The sequence below is a fragment of the Larus michahellis genome, chromosome 31 (genome assembly GCF_964199755.1).
Source record: "Larus michahellis chromosome 31, bLarMic1.1, whole genome shotgun sequence".
Lineage (NCBI taxonomy): Eukaryota > Metazoa > Chordata > Aves > Charadriiformes > Laridae > Larus > Larus michahellis.
In genome coordinates, this window is record NC_133926.1 from 350,708 (window position 1) to 377,160 (window position 26,453).

The window sequence follows — 26,453 nt, forward strand, 5'->3', positions numbered from 1 at the left end:
CTTTGCCTCCTGGGGCGGGACTCGAACCGTCGACCTCAGCGCCACCGCGGAGGCGGGGTGGGAGGGGGGGAGGGAGAGTGAGCGCGCATGCGCTGGGCGGAAGTGGTGACCTCCGGGCGGAAGTGACGCTGGGGGGGCGTGGCGCGGCGGGGAGGCCGCGGGGGCCGGGAGCGGAGGGCGGCGATGGCGGAGGAGGGGAAAGGGGGTTACAGCGGTGAGCGGGGCCGGGGCAGCCGTCTGGGAGGGGGCCGGCGGCGGCGGGGGAGCCCCAGGGCCGGTCCGGGAGGGGAGCGGCAGAGGCCCGGGCGGTTGGAGGCGGCGTTGGGCCCGGGCCGCGGGCCTGGAGGGGAGATGGGGCCTGGAGAGGGGACGGGGCCTGGAGAGGGGACGGGACGAGAGGCCCGGGGGATATGGGATGGGGAGAGGGGCCGGGAGAAGGAACTGGGAGGGATGGGACGGGGACCTGGGGAGAAGGGAGAGGGACAGTGGCCTGAGGGGATGGGGACCGGGGAGAGGGGCTTGAGGGCCCAGGGGAGAGGGACGCGGCCTGGAGAGGGGGCCTGAGGAGAGGACGGGGTCCGGGGAGAAGGGCCCGGGCCGGGGGAGAGGATAGGGGCCGGGGAGAAGGGCCAGAGGACCGGGAAGAGGGGAAGGGACAGGGAGAGGATGGGTGCCGGGGAGAAGGGACAGGGGAATGGGGGACGGGGCCTGAGGGGATGGGGAGAGAGGACGGGGTCTGTGGAGAGGGGATGGGGGAGAGGGGACCGAGAGAGGGGCCTGAGGGGACTGGAGAGAGGGGCTGGGGGACGGGGAGAGGGGACGGGGGCCCAGGGAGAGGGGCCTGAGGGGAATGGGGATCAGGGGAGGGGATGGGGTTGGGATAGGGGCAGGGTAGAGAGCATGGGGGCCCAGGGAGAAGGATGGGGGACAGAGGGAGGGAACAGGGACTTGGGAAAGGGGATGGGAGCCTGGAGAGAGGGGACAGGGAGAGGGGATGGGGCCTTGGAGGGAGGACAGGGACTTGGGAAAGGGGGTGGGAGCCCGGAGAGAGGGGACGGAGAGGGGATGGGGCCTTGGAGGGAGGACAGGGAGAGGGGACAGGGACCTGGGGAAAGGGGATGGGGTCTGGGGGCAAGTGAGAAGGGATGAGGGACAGGGAGAGCAGACCAGGGACGGGGAGAGGGGCCTGAGGGGACACAGGGCAGGGGACAGGGACCGGAGCCCCCCAGGGGTCGGTGCAGTGGGTGGCTGATGGCGGTGCCGCCCCGGCAGAGCACGATGACCGCGTGGGCGGGCGAAGCTTCTCGGGCCGCAGGAAGAAAGGCCGCGGCCCGTTCCGGGGAAAGATGTACAGCGAAATGAACCATCGTTCCCGGAGCCGTGGCGGCCCTGGTCTCCGTGCCCGGCTGGAGGAGGACGACGGTGACGTCCCCATGAGCGAGGCCCACGACGGGCCCCGCAGCCGATAGTGAGTGTTGGAGGGGTGTGGGCGCCCCATGGGGCTGCTGGGGGGTCTTCGGGAGGGTCTGGGGGGGGGTCTTTGGGGGTCCAAGTCTCCCTCCAATCCCTCCTCGCTGTTCCCAGTTTGCCCTACGGGCCGCGGCCCAACCGCTCGACCAACATCCACATCACAGTCAAACGAGATCTTCCCACCCCGGAGCGAAGCGGCGGCACCAGTCGCGACGGCGGGCGCAGGAACTGGTTCAAGATCACCGTGAGTGGGGCGGGCGGCGCGGGGGGACGGGGATCCAGGGCCGTTGTCACCCGCTTTGCCATAGAATCATGGACTGGTTTGGGTTGAAGGGACCTTTAAAGGCCGTTTAGTCCAACGCTTTGGGTTGGGCAGGGACGTTTTCAATGAGATCAAGTTGCTCAAAGGCCCATCTGACCTGTTCTGGGATGTTTCCAGGGATGGGGCATGCACCACCTTTTTGGGCAATGTATTGTAAAGAGTTTCTTCTTGTGTCCCCTGTATTTAAATCTATCCTTTTTTGCCTTAAAGCCACTATTTCTTGTTCTATTACTCCCCTCCCTGACCGAGAGTCGCCACCCCGAGCTTTCCTGGAGCTCCTTTAGGGACTGGAAGGGGCTCGAAGCTCTGGTCTTTCTGCTTTCCCTTCTCCTTTCCCTTCTCCTTTCTTGTTTCCCTTCTCCTTTGTGTTCTATCTTTTCCTTTTCCCTTTCACATCTTCCTTTTCTTTTTCCCTCTCTTTTCTGCTGTCATCCCGCCTCATCTCCCTTCTCCCCTCCCTTGGTCCCCCCTTGTCCCTCTTCTTCCTCCCTTGGTACCCCCTCGTCCCCCTTCTCTGTTCCCTTCTCCCCCCTCGTCCCCTTTCTCCCCCCTCATCCCCTTTCTCCCCCCTCGTCCCCTTTCTCCCCCCTCGTCCCCCTTCTCCCCCCGCCCCACCCAGCCGTACACAGAAGGCAGCTGCATCCTGCCCAGCTGCGACACGCGTGGCCCAGGCAGGGCTGTGGCGGCTCCTCCGCCGGGCAGTTGGAGCCCTGCGCCGTTCCCAGCCATGCCCGTGCCCTGATGCCGGGCAAATGGTCTCTTAGATCCCCTACGGAAAGAAATACGACAAGTCCTGGCTGCTGAGCTCCATCCAGAACCTCTGCAGCGTCCCCTTCACCCCCGTCGAGGTGAGCGGGGTCCTGGGTTTTGTGTCGTTTCCCATTTTGGGGAGGTTGGGGCAGGCCGGGGTGGGGGGCATGGAAGCTCCAGGAGTTCGGCCAAGCTCTGGCTCCGCAGGAGCTGCCACCCAGATCCTAAATCCTCCCTTTTTCCAGTTCCACTACGACCACAACCGGGCCCAGTTCTACGTGGAGGACGCCACCACCGCCAGCGCCCTCAAACAGGTCTCTCGGAAGATCACCGACAGGGATAATTATAAGGTGGTGATAATTATCAACTCGTCAGCTCCGCCTCAGTCCCTGCAGAACGAGCTGAAACCGGAGGAGATTGAGCAACTGAAGGTGAGTGGGATTGGGGCGGGGAGGGGGCAGGATGGGGGGCGAGGGGAAAGGCAGAACCCGCTCTCATCTTACTCATCCCGTCCCAGCTCTGCATGAGCAAGAGGTATGACGGTTCGCAGCGGGCGTTGGACCTCAAGAGCCTCCGCGTCGACCCGGGTAAGCTCTGCTCACCACCGCCCCGGGGATGCAAGGGGCGAGAAGGGGCTGCGGAAGGCAGCGTTTCACCCCCATCTTTTTTTCTTCCCCCCCCCCCCCAAGATTTGGTGTCGCAGAGCATCGACGTGGTGCTGAACCAGCGGAGCTGCATGCTGGTGGTGCTGCGCATCATCGAGGACAACATCCCCGAGGTGAGGGGGGGGACCCTGCGCCGGCCGCGGCAGCTGGACCCCTGGGCGCCCCCCACCCCGCTCTGTGTCCCCCGCCTCAACAGCCATCTGTGTGTCCCCCCAATCCCCCTGTCCCCCCACAACTGCTATCTCTGTCCCTGCTACCCCCATCTGTATCTCCCTCTCTGTCCCCCCCCCAATCCCCTCTCTGTCCCCCCAACCCCCCTCTGTCATTCCCCCCTGTCCTCCCCCGACCCCCTTCTCTGCCTCCCCCATCTCTGTCGCCCCAATTCCCTCTCCGTCCCCCCTCCCTGTCCCCCTGACCCCCCTCTCTGTCCCCCTTCCCTGTCCCCAACTCCCTTCTTTGTCCCCCCCTCTCCGTCCCCCCAATCCCCTTCTTTGTTCCCTGCTCCTTGTCTGCCCAACCCCCCTCTCTGTTGTCCCCCATTGTCCCCCCCAACCCCTCTCTCTGTCCCCCCCAACCTCCATTTCTGTCCCCCCCATCCCCCTCCTCTCCCAACCTCTCCCAACCCCTCTCTCTCCCCGCCCCGAACCCCCGTCTCTCCCCCAAACCCCTTTTCTCTGCCCGCCCCCCAACCCCCCATCTCCCCCCCAACCCCCTCTCTCTGTCCCCCTCCCCAAACCCCCTCTTTGCCCCCTGACCCCCCCCTTTCTGTCCACACCCCCCCCCCCGATATCTCCCCATAGCTCCAGTCTCTCAACCTGAGCAGCAACAAGCTCTACCGCCTGGACGACCTGTCCGAGCTGGCGCAAAAAGCCGCCGGCCTCAAGATCCTCGACCTTTCTCGCAACGAGGTGGGTGCCACCCTGGTTTTGTGTCCCCCCCCACCTTCCATGATGCCCCCCCACCCCGTCCCCTCACCCTCTCTTTCGCCCCGCCTCTCCGTGCAGCTGAAATCCGACCGGGAACTGGACAAGGTGAAGGGGCTTAAACTGGAGGAGCTTTGGCTCGATGGAAACCCTCTTTGCGACGCTTTCCGGGACCAGTCCACCTACATCAGGTCAGTGTTAGCCCTGGGGCGGCCCCAGGGGCCCGTGGGCCGCCCCTGCTCCGCGGGGGGCAACCCAGCAGGACGAAGAGAGGCCGCCCCCCCCGCCCCCCACTTCCCCAAACCCACACAAACCCCCTCCCCGGTGCCTTCTGCTCGCTGGCGCCCGGAGACCCCCGTGTCCCCCCCAACCCCAGGCAGCCCCTGGTCGTGGCATGAGGCCGGAGACGGGCCCATCGCCCGTTTGCCGGAGGACGGCCGATCCGTTTCAGCTGCTCGGAGCCCTGCTTCCTTCCTTCCTTCCTTCCTCCCTCCTCCTCCTCTTCCTCGCTGCTCCCCCCTCTCTTCCTCCTCCTCCTCCCTTGGGGTATGCAGCCTCTTCTCCGCAGCGTCCCGCTCCCTGCCTGCCGCTCCCACCCCTCTGCCGCGCAGACGGGGCTTCCGACATCGCTCTGCCCCTTCCACGGGCTTTCGGGGGATGCGGGACACGGCACCGGTGTGTGTCCCCCCCCTCCAGACTCTACAGAGCTGCCCCCTCCCTCCCTCGCGCCCGCGTTTGGCCCTCGACGATGGCTGGCTAGCCAGAGACGGGTAAGATTCCTCACGGGAGGAACAACCTAAGACAGGCACAGCCGTGCAGTGGCCAAACGCCGCCGCCCAGACGCGGCCGGCGCGGGGAGGCTTTCGCTAGCCACAGGCCTGCCGCAGGCCCACGGGGCTCGCTCCGGGCAGGCCCCCCCCGCCGCACCCCTGGGCGAGCCCACGCCGGCCCCCAGCGCGGGCGAGGGTCTCGGCTCCGGATGCGGCCGTACCTGCAGCCCAATCGGGCTCCTGGGGCCGGGGGGGAGTGGCACGAAGGAGAAGAGGCTCTGCCCAGGGGTTCCCCCCCTCCCCCCCCAAAAAAACCCCTGCTTTATCCTTCCCCTTGCTGCTCGCTCCGTTTCCCCCCCCCACAACACCCCTCGATGCAGGGGCTCCGCAGCTATAAAACAGCCGGGTCGTGCCAAGGGTTTGTGCCACGAACCGGTGGGGATTTGTCCTCTTCCCCCTTCCCCTCTCCTCTGGGCAACCGCACCCAGGTGAGTACGAGCCAGGTAAGTCCTGAGCTGGCCCACGGGGCCCGCGGTTCCTCAGATGCGGCCCGAGATCCCCCCAGGGGCAGGGGCAGCCCTGGGGTTGGGGAGGGGGGGGTGGCACTGGGTCCCCAGGGTGCCACATCAGGGAGGCGGGGGGGAGGCAGCCGCAGGGCCATCCCCTGGCACCCTGTGGGTCCAGGGGGGGGCAGTAAACGGGGGGCAACCAGGGTGGGGAGGGGTCCCCGGGGTGGTGGGGGGGGGGGGGGGCAAGGCCTGGCCCCGGCGGGGGGCTCGGCCACCGCACTGACTCTGCTCCCTCTCGGCAGCTCCGTCAGAGAGCGATTCCCCAAGCTGCTGCGCCTGGTGAGTGAGGCGGGGGGGCGCCGAGTCTTGTTTGGGGGCAGGAGAGGGCTTGGGGGGGGGTCACCGAGCCTTGCTTTGGGCCTGGGGGGGGACACTGAGGCTTTTTTGGGGTGTTGGGGGGCACACACAGCCTCGCTGTGGGGGGGCGCTGAGTCTTGATTAGGGGCAGGAGAGGGCTTGGGGGGGATGACAGAGCCTTTCTGGGGGGCAGGAAGGGTTTGGGGGGGACACACTGAGCCTTTCTGGGGGGGCCACTGAGTCTTGCTTGGGGGCAGGAAGGGACTGGGAGGGGACACACTGAGCCTTTCTGGGGGTCTGGGGGTGACACAGCCTTGCTGGGGGGGCAGGAGGGGGGGTGTCAGGCCCTGCCCCGGGTGGGGGGGGGTGGGAGAGATTTGCACCCTCCCCCCCCAATCCCCATCTGTTTTTGCCCCCCCCCCAGGACGGCCACGAGCTCCCTCCACCCATCGCCTTCGACGTGGAGGCCCCCACCACGCTGCCCCCCTGCAAGGTAGGGATGTTTTGGCGGGGGTGGGGAGGACCCTGTGCCCCCAGCCTGGGCCAAGGGGGGGGTTGGTGGGGGGGGGGGTTGGCTGTTGCCTGAAGAGTAACCGATATGTGTGTCGTCCCCCCCTTATTTAGGGCAGCTACTTCGCCTCGGACGACCTGAAGGTTTTGGTGCTGCGGTTCTTACAGCAGTGAGTGCCGGGGAGGGCGGGGGGGCTGCCCCCTCCCCGCTTTCAGCCCCCCCCTCCCGCCCCGCTTAACCCCTTCCTTCAACACTCCCACCCCTTTCAACCCTCCTTTTCTACCCACCCCCCCTTTCCAACCTCCCCTTTCCACACACCCCACGCCCCTTTTCAACCCCCCCACCCTCTTTCATCTCCCCAATTCCCTTTAACCCCCCCTTCAACACTCCCACCCCCCTTTGCCCTCCCCTTTAACCCCCCCTTCAACACTCCCACCCCCCTTTGCCCTCCCCTTTAACCCCCCCCCTTTCACACATCCCCTCTCCCCCCCTCCTTTTGAACCCCCCTGCCCTCTTCCATCTCCCCAACCCCCTTTAACCCCCTCCACCCTCTTTTCCCCTCTCCACCGACCCTTTTCCACCCCCTTTCAACCCCCCCATTGCCCCCTCCTGTGTCCCCCCCCGCAGGTATTACTCCATTTATGACTCCAGCGACAGGCAGGGGCTGCTGGACGCCTACCACGACGGAGCCTGCTGCTCCCTCAGCATCCCCTTCGGGCCCCACAACCAACCCCGGTACGGCCCCCTCCCGCTGCCTCCCAGGGCGGGGGACAGCCCCCCAAACCCCAGCCGGGGGGAGGACGGGCGGCAGGACCCCCCCTTCACAGCCCCTCGTCCCTGCAGGAACAGCCTCAACGAGTATTTTAAGGACAGCAGAAACGTGAAGAAGCTGAAAGACCCCAGTAAGTCCCTTCCTAAAGTGCTCGGGGGGGGGGTATGGTGGGTCAGGGGGGGCCGTGGGGTGTCTGGGGGGGGTGGGGGTGGTCTTAGTGTTCTTCTGTCGTTTCCTCCCCCCACCCCCAGCCATGCGCTTCAAGCTGCTCAAACACACGCGGCTCAACGTGGTGGCCTTCCTCAACGAGCTGCCCAAGACGCAGCACGACATCAACTCCTTCGTGGTGGACATCTGCGCCCAGACGGTGAGCGGGGGGACAGGGACACACTTGGGGGGGGGGACGGGGACACCTGGGGGGGGGATGGGGACACACGGGGCTCCTTCGGGTCCCCCCCCCAGCCCCGGCGCCATCCTGCCCCCCCTCACCCGGCCCCTCTCTTCCAGAACACGCTGCTCTGCTTCGCTGTCCATGGGATCTTCAAGGAAGGTGAGGGTCGACCCCTGTGTCCTCCTTCGTCCTCTTCTTCCTCCTTCCTCGTCCTCTTCTTCCTCCTTCTTTCCTCCCTCCTTCCTTTCTCCTTCTTCCTCCCTCCTTTCTTTCTCCTTCTTCCTTCTCCGCCTTCCTTCCTCATTTTTCTTCCTCCTCCTCCTCTTTCGTTTCTCATTCTTCTTCCTCCTCCTCATTCTCTTTTCTTTCTCGTTCTTCTTCCCCCTTCCTTCCCCCTTCCTTCCCCCTTCCTTCCCCCTTCCTTCCCCCTTCCTTCCCCCTTCCTTCCCCCTTCCTTCCCCCTTCCTTCCCCCTTCCTTCCCCCTTCCTTCCCCTCTTCCTCCTCCTCCTTCCCCTCCTTCCTCCCACCACCTCCTCACCAGCCTTCCTCCCACCACCTCCTCTCCCTCTCTCCCACAGTGGATGGCAAATCCCGCGACTCTGTGCGCGCCTTCACACGGATGTTCATCGCCGTCCCGGCCGGCAACACCGGGTAGGTGATGGCTACCAGCCACCGGGCCTTCGGCACCGTCCCTCTTCCTCCTCCTGAGAGCTGCACGGAGGTGTCTCTGCGCGGGTGGGACAAGCGGAGACATCTTGGGCCGTTGTCACCCGCTTTTCCGTAAAATCAGGCTGGTTTGGGTCGAAGGGACCTTTAAAGGCCACCAAGTGCCACCCCCCGCCATGGGCAGGGACGTCTTCACTGGGCAACCTGGGCCAGTGTCTCACTGCCCTCAGAGTCAAGGATTTCTTCCTTTGATATGGTCTAAATCTCCCCTTTTTTATCTCAAACCCATTTCCGCTCATCCTGTCACCACAGGCCGTGTGGGACTCTGTCCCTGCCTTCCTTCTCAGCCCGGTTTCATTAGCCATGGGCCACCAGAAGGTCTCCCTGGAGCCTTTTCCGGGCTGAACACCCCCAATTCTTGGCCCATCCCCACGGCGGAGCTTCTACAACCCCCGTCCCCTCTCCAGCCCCACCATCCCCTCCCCACGGCGGAGCTTCTCCAGCCTCTGGGGGCCCCAGTGGCCTCCAGCAGGTCCCCGTCCTCCAGTTGGGTCGACGGTGGCCACCACTTGCCCCGTCGTCATCCCAGAAGGGACCCTCCAGGTGCTGGGTGGCCTTGGCGGTGCAGGAAGACGCCGGCCGTAGTCCAAACCCTACCCCTCCCCCGGCCCCGTCTCTGTTTTGTCTTTCCGCAGGCTCTGCATCGTTAACGACGAGCTCTTCGTTAGGAACGCCACCACCGAGGAGATCCGCAAGGCCTTCCTCATGCCGGCCCCCACCCCCTCCTCCAGCCCCGTCCCCACCCTCTCGGCCGAGCAGCAGGAGATGTTGGCCGCCTTCTCCATGCAGTCGGGCATGAACCTCGAGTGGTCCCAAAAGTGAGTGTGTGTCATCCCCCCCAGCCCCTCCCCCACCCCCCTGCCCCTCCCCCACCCTCACCATCTCCCCTCTCCCCCCCCACACCCTCCAGGTGCCTCCAGGACAACGACTGGGACTACGGACGGGCCGGGCAGGTCTTCACCCAGCTCAAGGTGGGTTTCTGGGGGGGGATCTCAGCCGTGTTCCCCTCCCACCCCACACCCCCCTGCTTCACCTCCCCCCCTCCCCCCCATTTCTCTTGCAGCTGGAAGGGAAGATCCCGGAGGTGGCGTTTCTCAAGTGAGTGGTGCCCGCCTCCGCCCCCACTTCGTTCTTCTCCCCCCCACCCCCCGCCCCCAACTTCCATCCCGGAGTTTTATTCCTCACCGTTTTGTAAATAAATCAATAAATCGACCCGTTTCGGCCTTGGGGCCGCGCTGCGCCTTTAAGAGGGGGCGGGACGGCGCCGCGCCCGCCACAAAGATGGCGCCGGAAGTGGTGGGGGGGGGGGCGTCGGAGCGCGGGGATTGGTCGGCGGCAGGGGTGACAAGGAAGTTGATATAGAGTGACCCGGAAGTGGTGCAAGGGGGCCGCCATGGCGGCCGCCGGGGCGCGGGCGGCGGCGGCCGCGCTGGAGGTGGCGGTTCCGCGGGACGTGGTGCTTTTCCGGCACGAACGGGGCCGGTTCTTCCGCCTCGCCGGTTTCTTCTGCGCGGGGCAAGGCCTATTCTGGACCTACCTGGCTCATTTCGCCTTCACGGCCCTTCGTCCCGCCACCGGACCCGGCCCCGACGATCCGCTCCGACCCCGCGATAACAAATGGCGGCTCGGCTTCACCGCCTCCTGCCTCACCCTCGGTAGCGGCGGCGGGGGGCTGCGCGGCAGGACGGGAGGGGCCTTGGGGGTGGCGCGGGGGAGACTCAGAACGGAAGGGGGGGAGCTGTGGGGGGGCCGGTGCACCGGGGACGGGGGCTTTGGCCGGGCCTTGGAGGGGCTCAGAACGGGCCTTGGGCCTGAGTAGGGAGGGACCTGGGGCACCGGAGAGGGGCTCGGAGAGGACCTTGGGGAACAGGAGGTCCTGGACCGGGGGGGGCCCGGGGCACCATGGAGGATCCCGGGGAGCTGAGGGGGGCCCTGTGTACCGGGGGGGGCTGGGGAGGGGGACACCTGGGACACCACAGCGGGGTTTGGAGCGGGACCGAGGGAGGTGTGGGGGGGTGCCGTGTACTGGGGGGGGGCTCAGAAAGGACCCGGGGGGAAACTGGGGGAGCAGGGTGTGCTGGAGCGGGACCAAGGGGTCTGGGGGGTGGCCCGGGGCACCGGAGGGGGCGGGGGCGGGGCTCAGCTCAGAATGGGCCTCGGGGAGCCAGGGCATGGGGGACCTGGGGCACTGGGGGGGGGCTGAGACAGGGACGGGGGGGCTGGGACAGCAGAGGGGGACTTGGAGGACTCTCCAGGACACTGCAGGGGAGCCAGAGTGGCTTGAACTGGGCCCGGTGGCCACCCTGACCCTCCTGGTGGCCACCTTGACACACCACCCCCCCGTCCCACTTCTCCCCCCTGGCAGGCTCTCTGATCGTGGCGGCTGGCATCCTGTTCCCCCTTCGCGCCGTCCGGCGGGTGACGTTGCTGCGGGGGGGCGCGGAGGTGGCCATCAGCACCCACGGGCCCCTGGGGCTGGGCCGGGGTCCCACCCTGACCGTCCCCTTGCGCCACGTCTCCTGCCGGGCCCATCGCTCCGAGGTGCCGGCCGCCCTCCCCCTCAAGGTGAAGGGCCGCCCTTTCTTCTTCCTGATGGACAAGGGGGGGCAGCTCTGCAACCCCCGGCTCTTCGACCTCACCGTCGGCGCCTACCGCAAGCTCTAGGGGTTTTTTTCGGGGGAGGGGACACACAACACAACAGGAACTTTGTCGCCTTGTCACCCCCCTTTGTCACATCCCAATAAAACCCTGAGCTGCCTGGCTGCGTTGTGGGGAGAAGGTGGGGGGATGCACGCTCCCTTCCCCATTTTTTGGTGTCTTGGGGCCTCCCCGGAGCTGCCGGGGGCAGTGGATGGAGGGACTGCGGCCCCACTTCTTCCTCTTCCTCCCCGCTCTTTCCCTTCCTTTCCTTCTTCTTCCTCCTCGCTCTTTCCTGTCTTCCTCCTCCCCCTTGCTCTTTTCCCTTCCCTCTTCCTCTTTCGTTTTCTTTATCTTCATCCTCTTCTTCCTCCCCACTTTTTCCATTCCGTCTTCCTTCTCCCTCTTCCTCCTTGCTCTTCCCCTTCTCTCTTTACCCTCCCTCTTGCCTTTTCCCTTCCCCCTTCCCTTTTCCTCCTCCCTCTTCCCTCTTCTTCTTCCCCTTCCTCCTCCTCAGCCCTGCTCGTTTCCATGCTGAGCTTCATCTCATTCTTCATCGAGCCCAGGACCAAGCTCTTCCTCGTCCTCGACACCTTTGGCTGCATCCAGACCCTCTGCCAGCACCAATCCATGGCGAACCCTCTCACCCCCTTCTCCCGCCTCCTTACCCTCCCATTCCCACTGTCCCCTGCGATGGGGGGACCTTGGTGTTGTCCCGGCCATCCTCATCCTCATCCGTGGGACTGGAACACTCCACTGACATCCCCACCCCAGGGAGCCGATTTGGGGCATTTTGAGGCCATTTTGGAGCATACTGAAGCCATGCTGGAGCATTTTGAAGCTGTTTTGGTGCATTTTGAAGGCGTTTTGGGGCTTTGGCTGCTCCGGCGCTTCAGGATGCTGCTCAGCGCCCTTCCCCGTGGCAGAGGGTGGCCTTTGAGGTCCTTTCCCACCCAAACCAGTCCCCGACTCTGTGGTTCCTAATGTCCGGAGCCGTTAACGAACGGAAATAACGGGATTTAGACATGGGGTCCCTGGATCCCAGACAGGGGCTGGACCGGGAATGGCGTCCCCGGCCCCGCTTTGCCCCGTTCCAGTGCTCCCAGCCCTTCCTGCAGCCCCCGCCTGGGCGGAGACCCCCGAAACCCTTCGTTTTTCCACCCAAATCCCTGTCCGCCGGGCGGGCGGGGCGGGGGGCGGGGCGTATGCAAATGAAGGGGGCGGGGAGTTACCATAAAGGGCTGCGTGAAGGGGCGGAGCATGCAAATAGGAACGTAAAAGGAGGCGGGGCATGCAAATCGCGGTGCGGGGGAAGGAGGCGGGGCATGCAAATCGGCATGGTAAACGGGGCGGGGTATTCAAATCAAGGGGGCGTGGCGCGAGAGAAAGGCGGTGAGGTTCATGCAAATAGAGGGTGTGGTTATGCTAAATAGAGACGGCAGTGTTTGAAAGGGATTGTGGGAGCTCGGACGCGGAGGAATTCGGGGTGCAACGGGGCGGTTTATGCCCCAAAATCCGGACGCAACGTGCGGAAAGGAGTGGGGGGAAGAGCGGGGAGCGCAGTAGAGGGCGAGGTACGGGCTGGGAGGGGGGGTCAGCGCGATGTCGGGGTGGGTGGTTGTCCATGGGGTGCCGTGGGTGGGGGAGGCAAGGTATCGCTTCTCGGCCTTTTGGCTAAGATCAAGTGTAGTATCTGTTCTTATCAGTTTAATATCTGATACGTCCTCGATGAGAGGACTTTATATTAAACGGATTTTTGGGCTCGGGAGTTGGACCCGGAGCTTGCTCCCTCCGCTCCGCGCATCGTCCCGGTATTGCAGTGCCTCCGGGAACGGTGCACCCCCACCACGGGGACCTTTTGTTGGTTAAAAACAGAAAGAAGGAAGTCCCGGACTTCACCGCGCTCGTCGCTCCGATCCCCTGGCGTGGCCACCGTGGTCTCCGCTCCGCGGGAGGTGACTCTCCGCTTCCCTCGCTACCGGCTGCGGGAGGTACCGGCGGCGGGTCCCGCTTCTCGGCGGCCCGAGGAGACCAAGGGCACTGCCGAAGGAGCCCCAAAACCGGGGCTGTTGTTGCCGGCGCTGCTCCCGTTCCTCCCCCGGGGGTCCCTTTGCCGGGGCTTTTCCCACTTTTTGGGGAGTTTTTTTTCCTGCCCGGCGCTGGGTGGGCGCAGACCCGCCCCCGCCCCAGGACGGAGGGGACCGAGGTGTGTTTGTGGGGGGGTTTATATCCGAAAAGAGGAGAGAAAAGTTTTGGCGACCAAAACAACCCGGTTTTCAGGGATGCAAGCCCAGGGCGACAGGCCCGTGCCCGGTCCTGCTGGCCACGCTGTTGCTAATAGAAGCCAGGATGCCGTTGGCCACCTCGTGGCTCATCTTCAGCCCGTTGTTCCGTCCCCTTCTGTTATTCCGCCCTTTTTAAAACCCGGGGGGGGTCCCCCAGCACCCGAGGGGAGGCCACGGCAGGGCCGAGCGCGGCAGGACGAGCCCCTCGCTGGCGTTTGGAGCCCCCCACGCCGGGAGGGGGGGGTTTGTCCTCTGGGCTGGGGTCCCGTGAGCTGCTGGAAGCCACAAACACCCCGCCACCACCCCGAGACGTTCCTGCAGGGGAAACCGGACCGGAACGAGGGGAGAAAACAGGAGAAAGGAGAGGAGGAAAAATAGGTGAAAAGAGGAGAAAAAAGGGGAGAAGAAAGAGGAGAGAAAATAGATGAAAAAAGAAGGAGGAGAGAAAAAAGATGAAAAAAGGAGGAGAGAAGAGGGGGGAGAAAAGAGGAGAGGAGAAAAAGGAGAAAATCAAAGCGAGGAAAAGCTGCTTGGAAGCCGCCGCGCTGCTGGAAAGCCACGACATAGTGGCCGTTGCTGAAACCCGGTGGGACGAATCCTGCGACTGGAACGCGGCTATCGACGGCTACGGGCCGTTCCGAAGGGACAGGCGAGGAAGGGGGCACGGGGGTGTTGCCCTCTACGTCAAGCAAGGGACGGAGCATGGAGGGATGTCCCTGAAGAACAGCCAAGAGGAGGCCGAAAGCTTATGGGTGGGAGTCAGGGGCCGAGGCGACGCGGGGAACCTGGCGGTTGGTGTCCACCACAGGCCGCCCGATCAAGGGGAACCGGCTGGTGAAGCCGCCTTCCCCCAGCTCCAGGAGGATACGTGCCAGACCAGGAGCCTAATCGGGACCCTGGATTTTAGGAAAGCAAACCACCGGCTCTTCAGGGAGTTAGTCACTAGGACCCTCCCCCCCCGCCGGGAAACGGTCCTCGGGGTCGAGGAGGGGGCAGAACGGAGGTGGCAGATCTCCAAGGGCGCTTTCCATGGAGCACAAGAGCTCTCGATCCCCAGGTGGAAGAAATCAAGTAAGAAAGGGAGGAGGCCGGCAGGGCTGAGCTGGGACCTGCTGGTCACGCTAAAGGGCAAGAAGGAACTGCAGGGGCAGAGCAAACGGCACCAGGTGCCCTGGGGAGAGTATGGGGACGCTGGTGAGATGCGCCCCCAGAGTCCTGAGGGAATTGGCTGGTGGAGTTGCCAAGCCGCTCTCCCCGATATCTGAAGAGTCACGGCAGTCAGGGGAAGGCCCTGGCGACTGGAAAAAGGGACACATTGGTCACATTTTTAAAAAGGGTAGAAAGGAGGACCCTGGGAACTGCCGCCCTGTCACCTCTGTGACAGGGAAGATCACGGAGCAGATCCTCCTAGAGGCTCTGCTGAGGCACATGGGGGACAGGGAGGTGATTCGAGGCAGCCGGCGCGGCTTCACCGGGGCGAGTCCTGCCTGAGCACCCTGGTGGCTTCCCACAGCGGAGTGACCGCGTCGGCGGACGAGGGGAGAGCAACGGACGTCATCCGTCTGGACGTCTGCAAGGCCTTTGACACGGCCCCCAACACAACGTCCTTCTCTCTAAGTTGGAGAGATACGGATTTGATGGGTGGGCTGTTCGGTGGACGAGGAACTGGCTGGATGGTGGCACCCAGAGGGCGGTGGTCAACGGCTCGACGTCCGGATGGAGAGGGGTGACAAGTGGTGTCCCTCAGGAAGCCGTGCTGGGACCGGGGCTGTTCAACGTCTTCGTCGATGACATGGACAGTGGGATCGGGGGCACTCTCGGCACGTTTGCCGACGACACCAAGCTGAGCGGTGCGGTCGATGTGCCAGAGGGACGGGATGTCACAAACCTTATGAAGAACGACTGAGGGAGCTGGGGTTGTTCAGCCTGGAGAAGAGGAGGCTGAGGGGAGACCTTATCACCCTCTACAACTCCCTGAAAGGAGGTTGGAGAGAGATGGGGGCTGACCTCTTCTCCCTGGTGACAAGTGATAGGACGAGAGGGAATGGGTTCAAGTTACGTCAGGGGAGGTTTAGATTGGATATTAGGAAACATTTTTTCACTGAAAGGGTTATTAAACATTGGAACAGGCTGCCCAGGGAGGCGGTGGATTCACCATCCCTGGAGGTGTTTAAAAAAAGGGTAGATGGGGCACTGAGGGACACGGTTTAGAAGCGGCTTTTGTCAGGGTAGGTTAAAGGTTGGACTCGATGATCTTAAAGGTCCCTTCCAACCTCAGCGATTCTATGATTCTACGATTCTATGTCGTCCAGAGGGACCGGGACGAGCTGGAGAGGTGGGCCCGAGCGAACCTTAGGAAGTTCAAGAAGGCCAAGTGCGAGGTCCTGCACTTGGGTGGGGACAACCCCCGTTATCAATCCAGGCGGGAGGACGACGGGACAGAGAGCAGCCCTGCGGAGAAGGACTTGGCCGGGGGGGGGTGGTCCTGGTGGATGGGAAGCTGGATGTGAGCACGCAATGTGTTCTCGCGGCCCAGACGGCCGATGGCATCCTGGGCTGCGTCAGGAGAAGCGCGGCCAGCAGATCCGGAGAGGGGATTCCGACCCTCTGCTCCGCTCTGGTGAGACCCCACCTGGAGTCCCGCCTCCAGCTCTGGAGCCCTCGGCACAAGAAGGACACGGAGCTGTCGGAGCGGGGCCGGAGGAGGCCACGGAGATGATCCGAGGGCTGGAGCCCCTCTGCCGTGAGGACGGGCTGAGAGAGCTGGGGGGGGTCTGTCACGTCCCACCCCCAGTAAAGAGCAGGGGTAAGTGACTTCAGATTCGTAAATTAACAACGGTGCGGACTAAGGTGAGATAAATCTCCAGGTCCATATAGAACCTTTCAGGAGCTTCCCAAAATGGTTAGTGTAGGCCTTAACGAGTCCACGATAATTGGTTGGGTGTATAACGAACGATGGCAAGCGGCGGGGTGTGCGTCGCGGTGCGGAACAACGGGGATCGGGCCACTTCTGGCAAGCGGCGCTTAGGGTCGTTACTTCGCAACTCTAATCGCTACTTAACAATTCTGAGAGAAAAGAGAAACTGAGGGAACAGAGAAAGGAAAAGACGGAGAAAAAGACGGAGAGAAAGAGATCGCCGGTCCTGGTTCCAGCGCCTTTTTCAGGGAATCTTCCCAGGCACAATCTTCTTTCTTGGGAAGAACCTTCCCAGGCACAATTTTCTTCTATTGTTTCTTCTTTGTTCCCCCGAGGGGCACTTATTTTCCCCGTTTACGTTTGCTGAATGAGCACAGTCCGCCCCCCCCCTTGCCAGGGACAGCCTGGTCTCAGGTTTCTCCCTTCTCCCGGGTGACGTGTGCCGTGATTTGGGTGGCGAGAGACGCGTGCCACGGTCGCGCTCTCTATAACCTTCATGAGCGCATGCAGGGGTGTGCGCTTTCCCGCGCGTTCCGCGGATAACGAAGCAGAGGTCGCTCATCGGACACAACGGCCTGGAGAGCTGAGAACTAGCGAGCTCAGCGCACGAGTGGCAGAACCCTCCTGTCCTCACGAGACGGTTCTCCCACACGTCCGGGCGCCAGAAGCTTGAGCCTCATCGGCTCTTTGGAGGCCGGGCCTGCGTTATTTATTTCCTTGAGCGTGTTTGAGGGTTCCACCGAAGGCTTGGGGGGGCTCCTGCCCCTCGGCAGGGAATTACAGTCCGTCCCTTACACCACCCCGTGGGCCAAACGCCCCAAGGTTTTCTCCGACCATTGTGGTCTGAACATAGTGTATAAGGTACAGGGGAAAGAAAAGAGAGAGAGAGAGAGATCATAATTTCTGTAAGGCCTAGAATTAAATCCCACCATATCGCAAGGCCGATATTTACAAGGCATTTTCTCCAGCCCGTCACTCCTAAGGATTCCAAGACGGAGCACGACCATGAGAGTGGACGGTAGGAGTAAAGAGAACAAACACGTAGTCATACCTCACATGATAGCAATCCCTGCCATTAAGAATATAAATCCCATCAACAAAACAATTCCAATCGGTACCAGCCACTTTCCCCACCCCGTGGGTCCCAAAGTCTGCAAAAGAGACGGGATCCGCGGTCCAGGACTCAGTCCGTCGAACCGATCCTTCGGTTGGAGCGACCGGAACGATTCTCTGGTCTTATCCGTGACTTCGTTCATCCTTGCACGGGCTTCTCCTACGGCGGTGGTGGCGTTGTGGGTGGTGAGAGAGCGTTCGCCTTCAGCCGGATTTGGCGTGCCACACACTCCTCCTTCTTCAGGCGCCAGCAAGTGCCACGCTAATTGGTTTTGGCGCGTCATCTTGGAGGCTTCTTGTGCATTTAATCCTCCAAAAGCACATCTAAACGTATTTAACTGAGAATACGACTTACTAGAACCGTTGGTTAAGGACTGATAACAAATTTGGTTCCATAAATATTCTCCAACAGAATTGCTCGGAAGTGGATACAAAAGCCCTTGAGTGTCAAAATCCGCGCCCTGTTACTTTTCCGCGGTCGACCCTCCTTCTGGTCAAGAAAAAGGGGGTCTTTGAATTATTTTCAATATTTTTGTGAGATTTAGACTCATCGTTGTAGATTTGGACTCTTCCGTTGCGGAACTAGGGAGGGCGACGCGCGTCCCCTAGTCCGTGCGGTTCCAAACGCGCATAAACCTTTGTGTCGGCTCCCGGGCCAAAACTGGGGTCCGGATTTACGACGGGCTGAGGCGAGATTGTACCTCCGCTGAGTAGGAATACAAACTTCTCCCGCTGCCCACACACGTACGCCGCTGGGAGTCCTCAGGGTTTATATCCTTTTTAAAAATAAAAAACAATCGCAATACAGTGAGGGAAGGGTTAAGGCGGCAAGAGTTCGGTCGTTCTGTGGAGCGTCTCTGAGAGGTCCACGCAAAAGGAGCGGATTCATACAACAGGAGACAGCGGGAGACAAAAAGTTGTGCGTTGTTTTGTTTTGTTTTTTCTTTCTGACCCCCCCCACCCCCCTCCCCCCCCCGTTTTTTTTTTTTCTTTTGTTTTCTGGCGTGTTTTTAGGTTGCTGCCATCCCACTGGATTTCCTGAGGGGTCAATTTCTTTCGTTTTTTTTAACACGCTCGAATGAGCTTCTCGGTTCCTTCGGCTGACAGCAGATTCCTAACCCCGACGTTCTTCGGGTGGGGTTCAAACGGAGCCGGGGGCGGGGGGGGAAGTTTTACGAGCGCTTTTGGGGGGGGGGTTCCCTCCTCCTCCGTTTGCCGCGCGTGTGGCAACAGCGACCTAACCGCGCGCGCCGCTTCCGCGCTGCGGACCGATGGGCTGCTGCCGGGCGATTCTCCCAGCTGTGTCAGGCGCTGACGCCGTCGAGGAGCCCGCGTTGGCCATCGGATGCCGGTAATCAGCTGCCGGTTGCCATTTCCCACGGGGGATTGGCCACACCAGGGAGTTACAGGGCGCGCGTGTGGGGATAATCGCCCCTTGCTTTCGTACTTCGGCTGTCGCCGGGACCATCCCTTCCCTCGCTCCCAGGGGCCCGGCGTAGGGCTCTACGTGAACCGTTTTGGAGAGGGGAGCTGCAGGCGCCTGCTGTAAAAGTTTCCCAGGGACAGCAGGGAGCCCGACTTTCCATTCCCTTCCTCTTGAATCCACCCAGGCTCGTCCCCTTGAAAGATCAAGTCCCAAGATATTCATGGGGAAGGTTCCCAAAATCACGAGAGCCTTCACTGCAGTTTCATTTCCGGGTAACCAGCGCTTAACCTGGGGCCGTTGGCTGCGGCTTAGAGTTTCCAAAAACATCTGTAACCCAAATCTGGTTTTTTTTTTATCATGGCGCTCAGCAACATCTGCTCGGAGTGCCGAGACCTGAGCGCCGGTGTCCACTAAAAACGTAACTGGGGTTTTAAAAGGGCCAAGGTAATGAAGAAGTCTCCTCCGCTATTGTCCGTGAGCCGCCTTAGGTGAATGCACCGGCCGGCCCCCGGCTCACTCACGGCGCGTCCAATTTCCCGATTTGAGATCAATCGAGTCCTCCTCAGGGGCAGCTGGTATCCGAGGGACGGTTAGCACCGTCTTGCCATGTTTTGTTTCTGCTTTGCCTTTCTCCTGGAGAAGAGAAGGCTCCGGGGAGACCCTGGAGCCCCTTCCAGTCCCTCAAGGGGCTCCAGGAAAGCTGAGGAGGGACTCTGGAGCAGGGAGGGGAGCCGTGGGACAAGAGACAGGGGTTTTAAGGTAAAAAAGGGGAGATTTAGGTGAGATCTGAGGAAGAAATCCTTGGCTGTGAGGGGGGTGAGCCCCTGGCCCAGGTTGCCCAGAGAAGCTGTGGCCGCCCCAGCCCTGGGGGGGTTCAAGGCCGGGCTGGACGGGGCTCGGAGTGACCTGATGTAGTTGAAGCCGTCCCTGCCCTCTGCGGGGGGGGCTGGACTAGGCGGCCTCTAAGGGTCCCTTCCGACCCAACACATTCTACGATTCTATAAAAAAAAAAAAACTAAAGAGAAAAGAAAATTAAAGAGAAAAGAAGAGGGGAAAAAAAAAAAAAAAAAGACGCAAGAAGCCAGAGGAGGGCGGAGGGGCGTGGCCAAGGGTACGGGGCGTGTCTATGCAAATCAGTGCGCCGGGCACCTCCAAGGGCACGCCGGGACACCCCGCTGAGGGGGAATTCGGGGGGCGGCGGGGGGTCGGTGTCCCAAAATCCGGACGGAACGTGCGGAAACGAGTGGGGGGAAGAGCGGGGAGCGCAGCGGAGGGGGCGGGTATCGGCAAAGGGGGAGTCACCGCGACATTGGTGTGAGTGGTTGTCCGTGGGGTGCGGTGGGTGCGGGAGGCAAGGTATCGCTTCTCGGCCTTTTGGCTAAGATCAAGTGTAGTATCTGTTCTTATCAGTTTAATATCTGATACGTCCTCGATGAGAGGACTTTATATTAAACGGATTTTTGGGCTCGGGAGTTGGACCCGGAGCTTGCTCCCTCCGCTCCGCGCATCGTCCCGGTATTGCAGTGCCTCCGGGAACGGTGCACCCCCACCATGGGGACCTTTTGATGGTGAAAGATAGATGTGAGATATAATTAACCTGGGCTTGGAAGTATTTCTTTATCCCCCGCTCCGGACAGGGATATCCCGGCGTTTCACCGACCCGGAATCCATTCACGCACGATGAGACTCGGCACTTACCGGCCACCCCACGCGTGGCTGCGCTGGGATCCCTTCATTATCCATCCCAGCGCAGCAGTCACCGATCTTAATTACACACGTGCCTTCATTAGTACCTAATCATTTGAGAAATCCGGCTGGAAGGAAACTGCCCGTGGCGGGGTGGGGGCTTCCACCTCCCCAGCTCCGAGCTGAGGATGGGCCGCCCCCGCGGTCTCTTCCCGGGCAGGACATGGACACCCGCCCTCGGGGTTAAACCCGAAAAGAGCGAGATTTTTTTTTTTTTCTTCCCCTTTTTCTTGTGGTTTTTATTATTTTTTTTCCCCCCACGGCGGCTCGGCCGAGTGGCTGCACTCAGAGCAGGGAACAACCGAGCCGTCTGTTCAGGTCACGGCTGGGAAGTGCATTCAGAAAACAACATCCCTCTCTTCATTCTGTCTTTAACCAGCGACAGGTCCCCGTGGTCGGGGTGCACCGTTCCCGGAGGCACTGCAATACCGGGACGATGCGCGGAGCGGAGGGAGCAAGCTCCGGGTCCAACTCCCGAGCCCAAAAATCCGTTTAATATAAAGTCCTCTCATCGAGGACGTATCAGATATTAAACTGATAAGAACAGATACTACACTTGATCTTAGCCAAAAGGCCGAGAAGCGATACCTTGCCTCCCGCACCCACCGCACCCCACGGACAACCACTCACACCAATGTCGCGGTGACTCCCCCGTTGCCGATACCCGCCCCCTTGCTGCGCTCCCCGCTCTTCCCCCCACTCGTTTCCGCACGTTCCGTCCGGATTTTGGGACACCGACCCCCCGCCGCCCCCCGAATTCCCCCTCAGCGGGGTGTCCCGGCGTGCCCTTGGAGGTGCCCGGCGCACTCATTTGCATGGACACGCCCCAGATCGCTGTAGCCCCGCCCCTCGCCGGCTCCGTTCTTTTCTCTCCTTTTATCCTTTTCCCCCTTTTCTCTCCTTTCTCCTCTTTATTCTCTTTTCGCTCCTTTTCTCTTTTTCTCCTCCTTTTTCTTCTCTTTTTAATGCTGTCTTTTCTCCTCTCTTTTCTTTTCACTCCTTTCTCCTTCTCCTTTTCTTTCTTCTTTTCTCCTTTTTAATTTTTTCTCTTCTTTCTCTCCTTTCGCCTCTTTTCTTTTTTTCCTCCTTCTCTCTCCCCTTTTTTCTTATTCTCGCTCCTCTTTTCTCCTTTGTTCTCTTTTCCCCCTCTTTTCTCCTCTCCTTTCCCTCCCCTTCTCTTCTTTATTCTCTTTTCTCCTCTTTTCTCTTTTTTTCCTTTTTTCTCTCCTTTTCTCCCCCTTCCCTTCCCCTCCTCTCCCAACACGGTGCTGCTGCTCCAGCCAGAGCCAGACCCTGATGTGGGAGAAGGGGCTGGAGCAGCCGAGAAGGGGCTGAGGAAGCTGGGGAGGGGGGGGCTCAGCCTGGAGAAAAAGGGGCCGAGGGGGGACCCTCTGCTCCCTCCAAGGCCCCGAAGGAGCTCAGAGAGCGAAACCTCTTGTCACAAGCGACGGCACGGAAGGAAATGGCCCCCGGTTGCGCCAGGGAGGGTTATCTGGGAGATGGGGAAGAATTTCTTCCCCCCAGGGGCTGCCCAGGGAAGGGGTCGAGTCTCTGGAGGGAGCTGAAGGACGTCGGGGACAAGGGACAGGGGTTAACGGTGGGACTCGATGCTCTGGAAGCTCTTTCCCACCCTAAACCATCCCACGACTCTGTAACAGAACAAATCAGGACAGAACAGGCTGAAATATTTGGGTTGGGAGGGACGGACCCGGCTCATCTCCCCCCACCCACCCGGGGGCTGACCCAAAGCCGACGCCGGATCTTCAGGGAAATTTAAGAAATAAAAACCTCATGGGGGGGGTCGAAGACAGAGCCCTGAAAGTCATTTCTGTTCCTCACTCCCCTCCCCGGCTCGCTGCTTTCCTGAACTCTCCTTCTTTTCCCTTTTTCTCCCCCGAAATCCAGCCGCCTCCCCCGCCCCGACTCAACAGGACCCACCTCCCCCCGGAGAACCCACGCGGGGACACGACTGCAAAACAAACCTTTTACTGCCAAAAATAAAACCCTCTCAAGAGACAGAACCCCCCGCCACGTCCCCTCCGTTCTGGGGCTCCGTGCCCCCCGCCGGCCCCCAGCCCAGGCGCCGCCGCACCGCGCCGGGCAGAAAACTCTGCAAAAAGTGAAAAAAGTCCCGAAAAAGCGGCCCGGGGGGGGTTGGGGAGGGGACCAGGCGCAGGAGGACCCGCGTCTCCCGCCGGGTGGTGGCCGGGCGGGCGCTGGCCTCGAATTGCAGCAGCGGCTGCGGCGTCCCCTCGGCGTCCCCTTGTCCCACGATGGTCTCCGAAACCTTCTGCTCCAGCTCCAGGGAGTCGCCCTCCGGCTCCTCGGCGTCGTCCCCGTGACGCAGCTGACGGCGGACGCGGCGTCGTCCCGTCCACACGCGGTGCCGGACGGCGCAGCTCCAATTCGCCACCGCCGCCTCCTCGGGGACGTTGGGACGCGGTTTCTTCCCGCCCGGGAGCGCGGAGCCGTTTGTCACCTCCGACCGGTGACGCTTGGAACCCACCACCGCCGTCTCCTCCACATCCGGCTCCGCGTCTTCCTCGGATGGCGCCGAGTCCTCCAGGATCCCGCATTCCTCGTTGGAAGCTCTCGGCGTCTTCCCGGCGGCGCAGTCGCACTTGAGAACGTCCCTCAGCACGAAGGCGATGGCGGCGCAGACCTCCCAAAACCAAGGACCGCGACCAGCGAGCTGCCGGCAGCCGCCGGCGACATCCAAAGGGATGGAAATGAGGAAAACGCCGGCGTTGCCCGCTCCCGGCTCTACCGCGCCGGGTTGGAAGAGCCGCGTCAGCCCCCAGGCGCGGCCTTTGCTGGATTTGCGGCAGTATTGCAGGCTGCGGCAATATTTGGCGGCGGCGCGACAGCAGTGGCCGAAACGGGCGGCCGTTTTCTCGTTGACGTTGGCCGCCACGTTGTGGCTCAGCTCGAAGGGGTCCTGCAGGTTGAAGGGTCCCAATTTCAAGCCCTCGGGGACGTCGGGGGACGGCAGCGGCAGCGCTCGACCCTCCCGCAGCGAAATGACCTGCCCCGCCAAGTCGAAATCCCCCAAAACGTGGAAAAATTGGGCCAGCAGCGAACCTGGGCGGGGGGAGAGAGAGGGGTGAGTAGCCGGGATTTGGGGACGCCCCCCCCCTGGCCCCCACAGTGTCCACCCCCCGACACAGTGTCCACCCCCCGACAAGCCCGGCCCTCACCGGGACTCTCGGTGTTGGTGCTGGGCTCCAGCGACGCCGCGTCCCGGGGGAAGCTGCAGTCCCATCCGCCCACCACGGCGCGGTCCTCGTCCCCTGCAGCGAGAAAAGCGACGCTAAGAAGAGGGGTCCCCCCCGCGAAAGGGGGACAAAGGAACAGAGAGGGGGACGTTACCTGCCACGTCACGCAGCCGGGCGACGGTGGGGAGCACGGGGGGGCTGCGGGTCTGCAGGAAAAAGAGCACCAGCAGCGTCAGGGCGTAGTTGTTGAGGAGGGGACCTCCCCCAGAGGGGTTTCCTGCGGGGGAAAAGATGGCGTCAGAGCCACGCTGTCACCTACCGAGGGGACACAACCTCGCCGCGAAGGCCGTCACCCGCTGAGGGACCGAGGAGGACACCCCCCCGGGACGTTGTCACCCGCTGTCACCTGCCAGGCCCTGCTGCTTGGCCCAGAGCCGCACGGCGTAGACCAACGGCCGCACGCGTTCGTCCGCCTCGGCGCAAAGCTGCAGGAAGCGGGTGTTGAGGAGCGCCAGCCTGCGGGGACGGCGGCATGAGGACAAGGACACGTCACCGGAGCCAGGGAGAGGAACCCTCCCCGCCACATCCCACCCTCCCCCCGGACCTGTTGTCGATGGAGATGTCACCCGCCAGCCCCGATTGTTTGTGACAAAACTTAACGACGGGCCGCCGGGCGGTGGGGACGGCGCGGACCCGGCGGACGCCCGGCACGCAGCGTCGCAGCACGGTGGCCACCAGCTCCAACACCTCCGGCGCCGGCGTCACCGCCAGGTCGATGTCGCTCAGGATGGAATCCTCGGAGGCGGGAAGGTCTCGAGTGGCCGCCGCCTGGAGGGATTTGGTGGGTTCCAGGTCCAGGAGAAGGTCAAGGTCGCAGCCGTGGGCGTCGAAGCCGTTGACGGAGGAGCCGAAGGGCAGCACGGCGCAGCCTGAGCGGGGAAAAGAGGGAGGCGAGTGCGTGAGGAACGCGGCCGTGTCACACGAGGGACGCGGTGGCGATGGCCCAGGCTGGCCCGAGGGACGTGAGACACGAGGAATGGGGCTGCGGGGGGCCGGGGGGGGGGGCGCTCACCGGGGAAGAACTCGGTGAAAACCTCCTGGAAGAGCGTCACCAGGAGGTGCCGCACCCGGCGCTCGGCCTCGCTCAGCTCCAGCAGCTCCACCAGCCGCGACATTTGGGTGTCCACCTGCGAGGAGACCTGTCACCGGCCAGCCTGGGACGCTTCCCCTCCCCCTGTCCCCCCCCCCCCCAACGTCCCCAGGGTCACCCACGGTCCCCAGCGCGTTCCCACACCCCTGGGAGACACTTGGGAGCCCCCAAAACCCCTGGAACCCTCTCAAATCTCCAGGACACCCCCAAACCCCTAGAAGAGCCTCCAGACGCCCTCCCAAATCCCTGGGAGAGCCCCGGGAACCCCCCCCAGGTCCCCAGGAGAGCCCCGGGAACCCCCCCCATCAAGTCCCCAGAAGAGCCCCAGGACCCCTCCCCAAATCCCTGGGAGAGCCCCGGGAACCCCCCCAAATCCCTGGGATCCCTCCCCAAGTCCCCAGGAGAGCCCTGGGAACCCCCCAAATCACCAGGACCCCCCCCCCAGGTCCCCAGGATCCCTCCCCAAATCCCCAGAAGAGCCCCAGGACCCCCCGGTCGAGCTCCGGGATCCCCCTAAGTCCCCAGGATCCCTCCCCAGATCCCTGTGAGAGCCCCAGGAACCCCCCCAAACCCCTGGGACCCCTCAAGGGGGTGCCTGTCGCGCCCCCCCCACAAGCCCCCACTCACGTCCGAGGCCTGCCAAAGCTCCTGCTCCAGCCGGGCCGGGCTGAGGGGCTCCCGGCGGGGGCTGCGCCCGGAGGGGGGCCCGTAAACGAACCCCTTTTGCTCCCGGGGCCGGACACGGAGCCGGTGCCCGTCCAGGTGGTGCCGGGGCTCCGCCAGGGCCCGCTCCCGTCCCGCCGCCTCCCGCAGCTCCACGATGGCGTAAGCGCCCTAAAACCGGGGGGTGGAGAAACACCGTCAGCCCCTCCCGGTACCTCCGGTGCGTGTGTCCCCCCTCCCCCGGGGTCGCCCCCACCTTCTCTTTGTCCATCACGACCGTCGCGACATCGCCGTAGGTACGGAAATAGTCGGCGAGTTCCGCGCCCGAGGTGCCGCGGGCGAAACCGGTAACGAAGAGGCTCCGTTGTTCCTGGGCCCGGCGTTCGGCCCGCAGAGCCCGCAGCCGCTGGTGCTTCTTCCCCCGGAGGTGCTCCGCCAAGCTCGGCCCTGCACCGGGGGGAAAGGCAGCGCCGGTAACCGGTAAACCGCAGCCCGCCCCCCCCCCCGGCAACTTCGATGGCCGCCACTGGAGACGACCTCCCCCCCGCACTCACGGTTGGCGGCAGAGACTTGGCACAAGCGGCAGCGGAACCCGCCCCGAGGTTGAGACTCCACGTCGGGATCTGCTACCGGGTCGGGGAGGAGACCGGGAACGGTACCGGCACCGGGGAGCGGGTCGGGAACCGCGTCCGTATCTGGGCCGGAGCTGGGGTCTGTCTCCAGGCCGGTGTCCGCCTCCGTGGCTGGGCAGGAGCCGGTACTAGTACCGGCGACCGGGCCGGGATCCGCTTCTGGGCCGGTGTCCGCATCTGTGGCTGGACCGGAGCCGGTGCCGGTACCGAGAACCAGGCCGGGACCCGCCTCCACGGCTGGGCCGGGGCCGGTGTCGACGTCCGTGGCTGGGCCGGGGCCGTTACCGGTACCCGCCATGTCCACGGCACCACCGGCGTCCTCCCACTCCCGCTTCTCTCCACAACTTCCGCCGGAAGTAGCCCGTCCCATCTACGTCCCCCAAGGAACTTCCGCCAGAAGCGACTCGCACCCACCTAGCTCCCCCGGAAAACGCGACCCGACAGAAACGTTCCGCCCGCCGGTATCTCCCCCCCCAGTAACTCCCCCCTCGCCCGGTGCCGC

General features: G+C 63.1%; 3 protein-coding genes and 3 non-coding genes across 6 annotated transcripts; 4 read left to right on the forward strand and 2 right to left on the reverse strand.

Annotated features, from left to right (window-relative positions):
• Nucleotides 1–130: 130 nt before the first annotated feature.
• Nucleotides 131–9,379, forward strand: NXF1 (nuclear RNA export factor 1). Its single transcript, XM_074568048.1, has 20 exons — nucleotides 131–214; nucleotides 1,273–1,468; nucleotides 1,585–1,714; nucleotides 2,557–2,640; nucleotides 2,788–2,973; nucleotides 3,060–3,129; nucleotides 3,232–3,320; nucleotides 4,008–4,115; nucleotides 4,212–4,321; nucleotides 5,712–5,748; nucleotides 6,191–6,259; nucleotides 6,391–6,446; nucleotides 6,905–7,012; nucleotides 7,121–7,179; nucleotides 7,301–7,416; nucleotides 7,557–7,599; nucleotides 8,020–8,092; nucleotides 8,803–8,985; nucleotides 9,078–9,138; nucleotides 9,231–9,379. The coding sequence occupies exons 1-20, from the start codon at nucleotides 184–186 to the stop codon at nucleotides 9,267–9,269; spliced, it is 1,848 nt and encodes a 615-aa protein (XP_074424149.1). The 5' UTR covers nucleotides 131–183; the 3' UTR covers nucleotides 9,270–9,379.
• Nucleotides 9,380–9,538: 159 nt separating this feature from the next.
• TMEM223 (transmembrane protein 223) lies at nucleotides 9,539–10,925 on the forward strand. Its single transcript, XM_074568029.1, has 2 exons — nucleotides 9,539–9,822; nucleotides 10,533–10,925. Exons 1-2 carry the CDS (start codon nucleotides 9,561–9,563, stop codon nucleotides 10,829–10,831), a joined length of 561 nt encoding a protein of 186 aa, XP_074424130.1. The 5' UTR covers nucleotides 9,539–9,560; the 3' UTR covers nucleotides 10,832–10,925.
• A 1,533-nt stretch (nucleotides 10,926–12,458) lies between these two features.
• Nucleotides 12,459–12,649, forward strand: LOC141735391 (U2 spliceosomal RNA). The gene has a single exon (XR_012584707.1). It is a non-coding gene; the product is annotated as a U2 spliceosomal RNA (small nuclear RNA).
• Nucleotides 12,650–19,903: 7,254 nt separating this feature from the next.
• Nucleotides 19,904–20,094, forward strand: LOC141735392 (U2 spliceosomal RNA). The gene has a single exon (XR_012584708.1). It is a non-coding gene; the product is annotated as a U2 spliceosomal RNA (small nuclear RNA).
• Nucleotides 20,095–20,686: 592 nt separating this feature from the next.
• On the reverse strand, nucleotides 20,687–20,877 carry LOC141735393 (U2 spliceosomal RNA). The gene has a single exon (XR_012584709.1). It is a non-coding gene; the product is annotated as a U2 spliceosomal RNA (small nuclear RNA).
• Nucleotides 20,878–22,261: 1,384 nt separating this feature from the next.
• TUT1 (terminal uridylyl transferase 1, U6 snRNA-specific) lies at nucleotides 22,262–26,453 on the reverse strand. Its single transcript, XM_074567988.1, has 9 exons — nucleotides 25,874–26,453; nucleotides 25,576–25,766; nucleotides 25,284–25,490; nucleotides 24,579–24,693; nucleotides 24,111–24,435; nucleotides 23,913–24,022; nucleotides 23,661–23,783; nucleotides 23,489–23,581; nucleotides 22,262–23,372 (listed from the first exon to the last, which is right to left on the reverse strand). Exons 1-9 carry the CDS (start codon nucleotides 26,319–26,321, stop codon nucleotides 22,300–22,302), a joined length of 2,685 nt encoding a protein of 894 aa, XP_074424089.1. The 5' UTR covers nucleotides 26,322–26,453; the 3' UTR covers nucleotides 22,262–22,299.

Bases quoted from the DNA above. Each gene is read 5' to 3' on its own strand.
- NXF1 (XM_074568048.1), top strand. From the start codon at position 184: ATGGCGGAGGAGGGGAAAGGGGGTTACAGCG. The intron at 1,469-1,584 runs GTGAGTGTTGGA...CGCTGTTCCCAG, and splicing joins GACGGGCCCCGCAGCCGATA to TTTGCCCTACGGGCCGCGGC. The intron at 6,447-6,904 runs GTGAGTGCCGGG...CCCCCCCCGCAG, and splicing joins GTGCTGCGGTTCTTACAGCA to GTATTACTCCATTTATGACT.
- TMEM223 (XM_074568029.1), top strand. From the start codon at position 9,561: ATGGCGGCCGCCGGGGCGCGGGCGGCGGCGGCCGCGCTGGAGGTGGCG. The intron at 9,823-10,532 runs GTAGCGGCGGCG...CCCCCCTGGCAG, and splicing joins CGCCTCCTGCCTCACCCTCG to GCTCTCTGATCGTGGCGGCT.
- TUT1 (XM_074567988.1), bottom strand. From the start codon at position 26,321: ATGGGACGGGCTACTTCCGGCGGAAGTTGTGGAGAGAAGCGGGAGTGG. The intron at 25,767-25,873 runs GTGAGTGCGGGG...CCCCCGGTGCAG, and splicing joins CCAAGTCTCTGCCGCCAACC to GGCCGAGCTTGGCGGAGCAC. The intron at 23,784-23,912 runs GTGACAGCGGGT...TTTCCCCCGCAG, and splicing joins CAAGCAGCAGGGCCTGGCAG to GAAACCCCTCTGGGGGAGGT.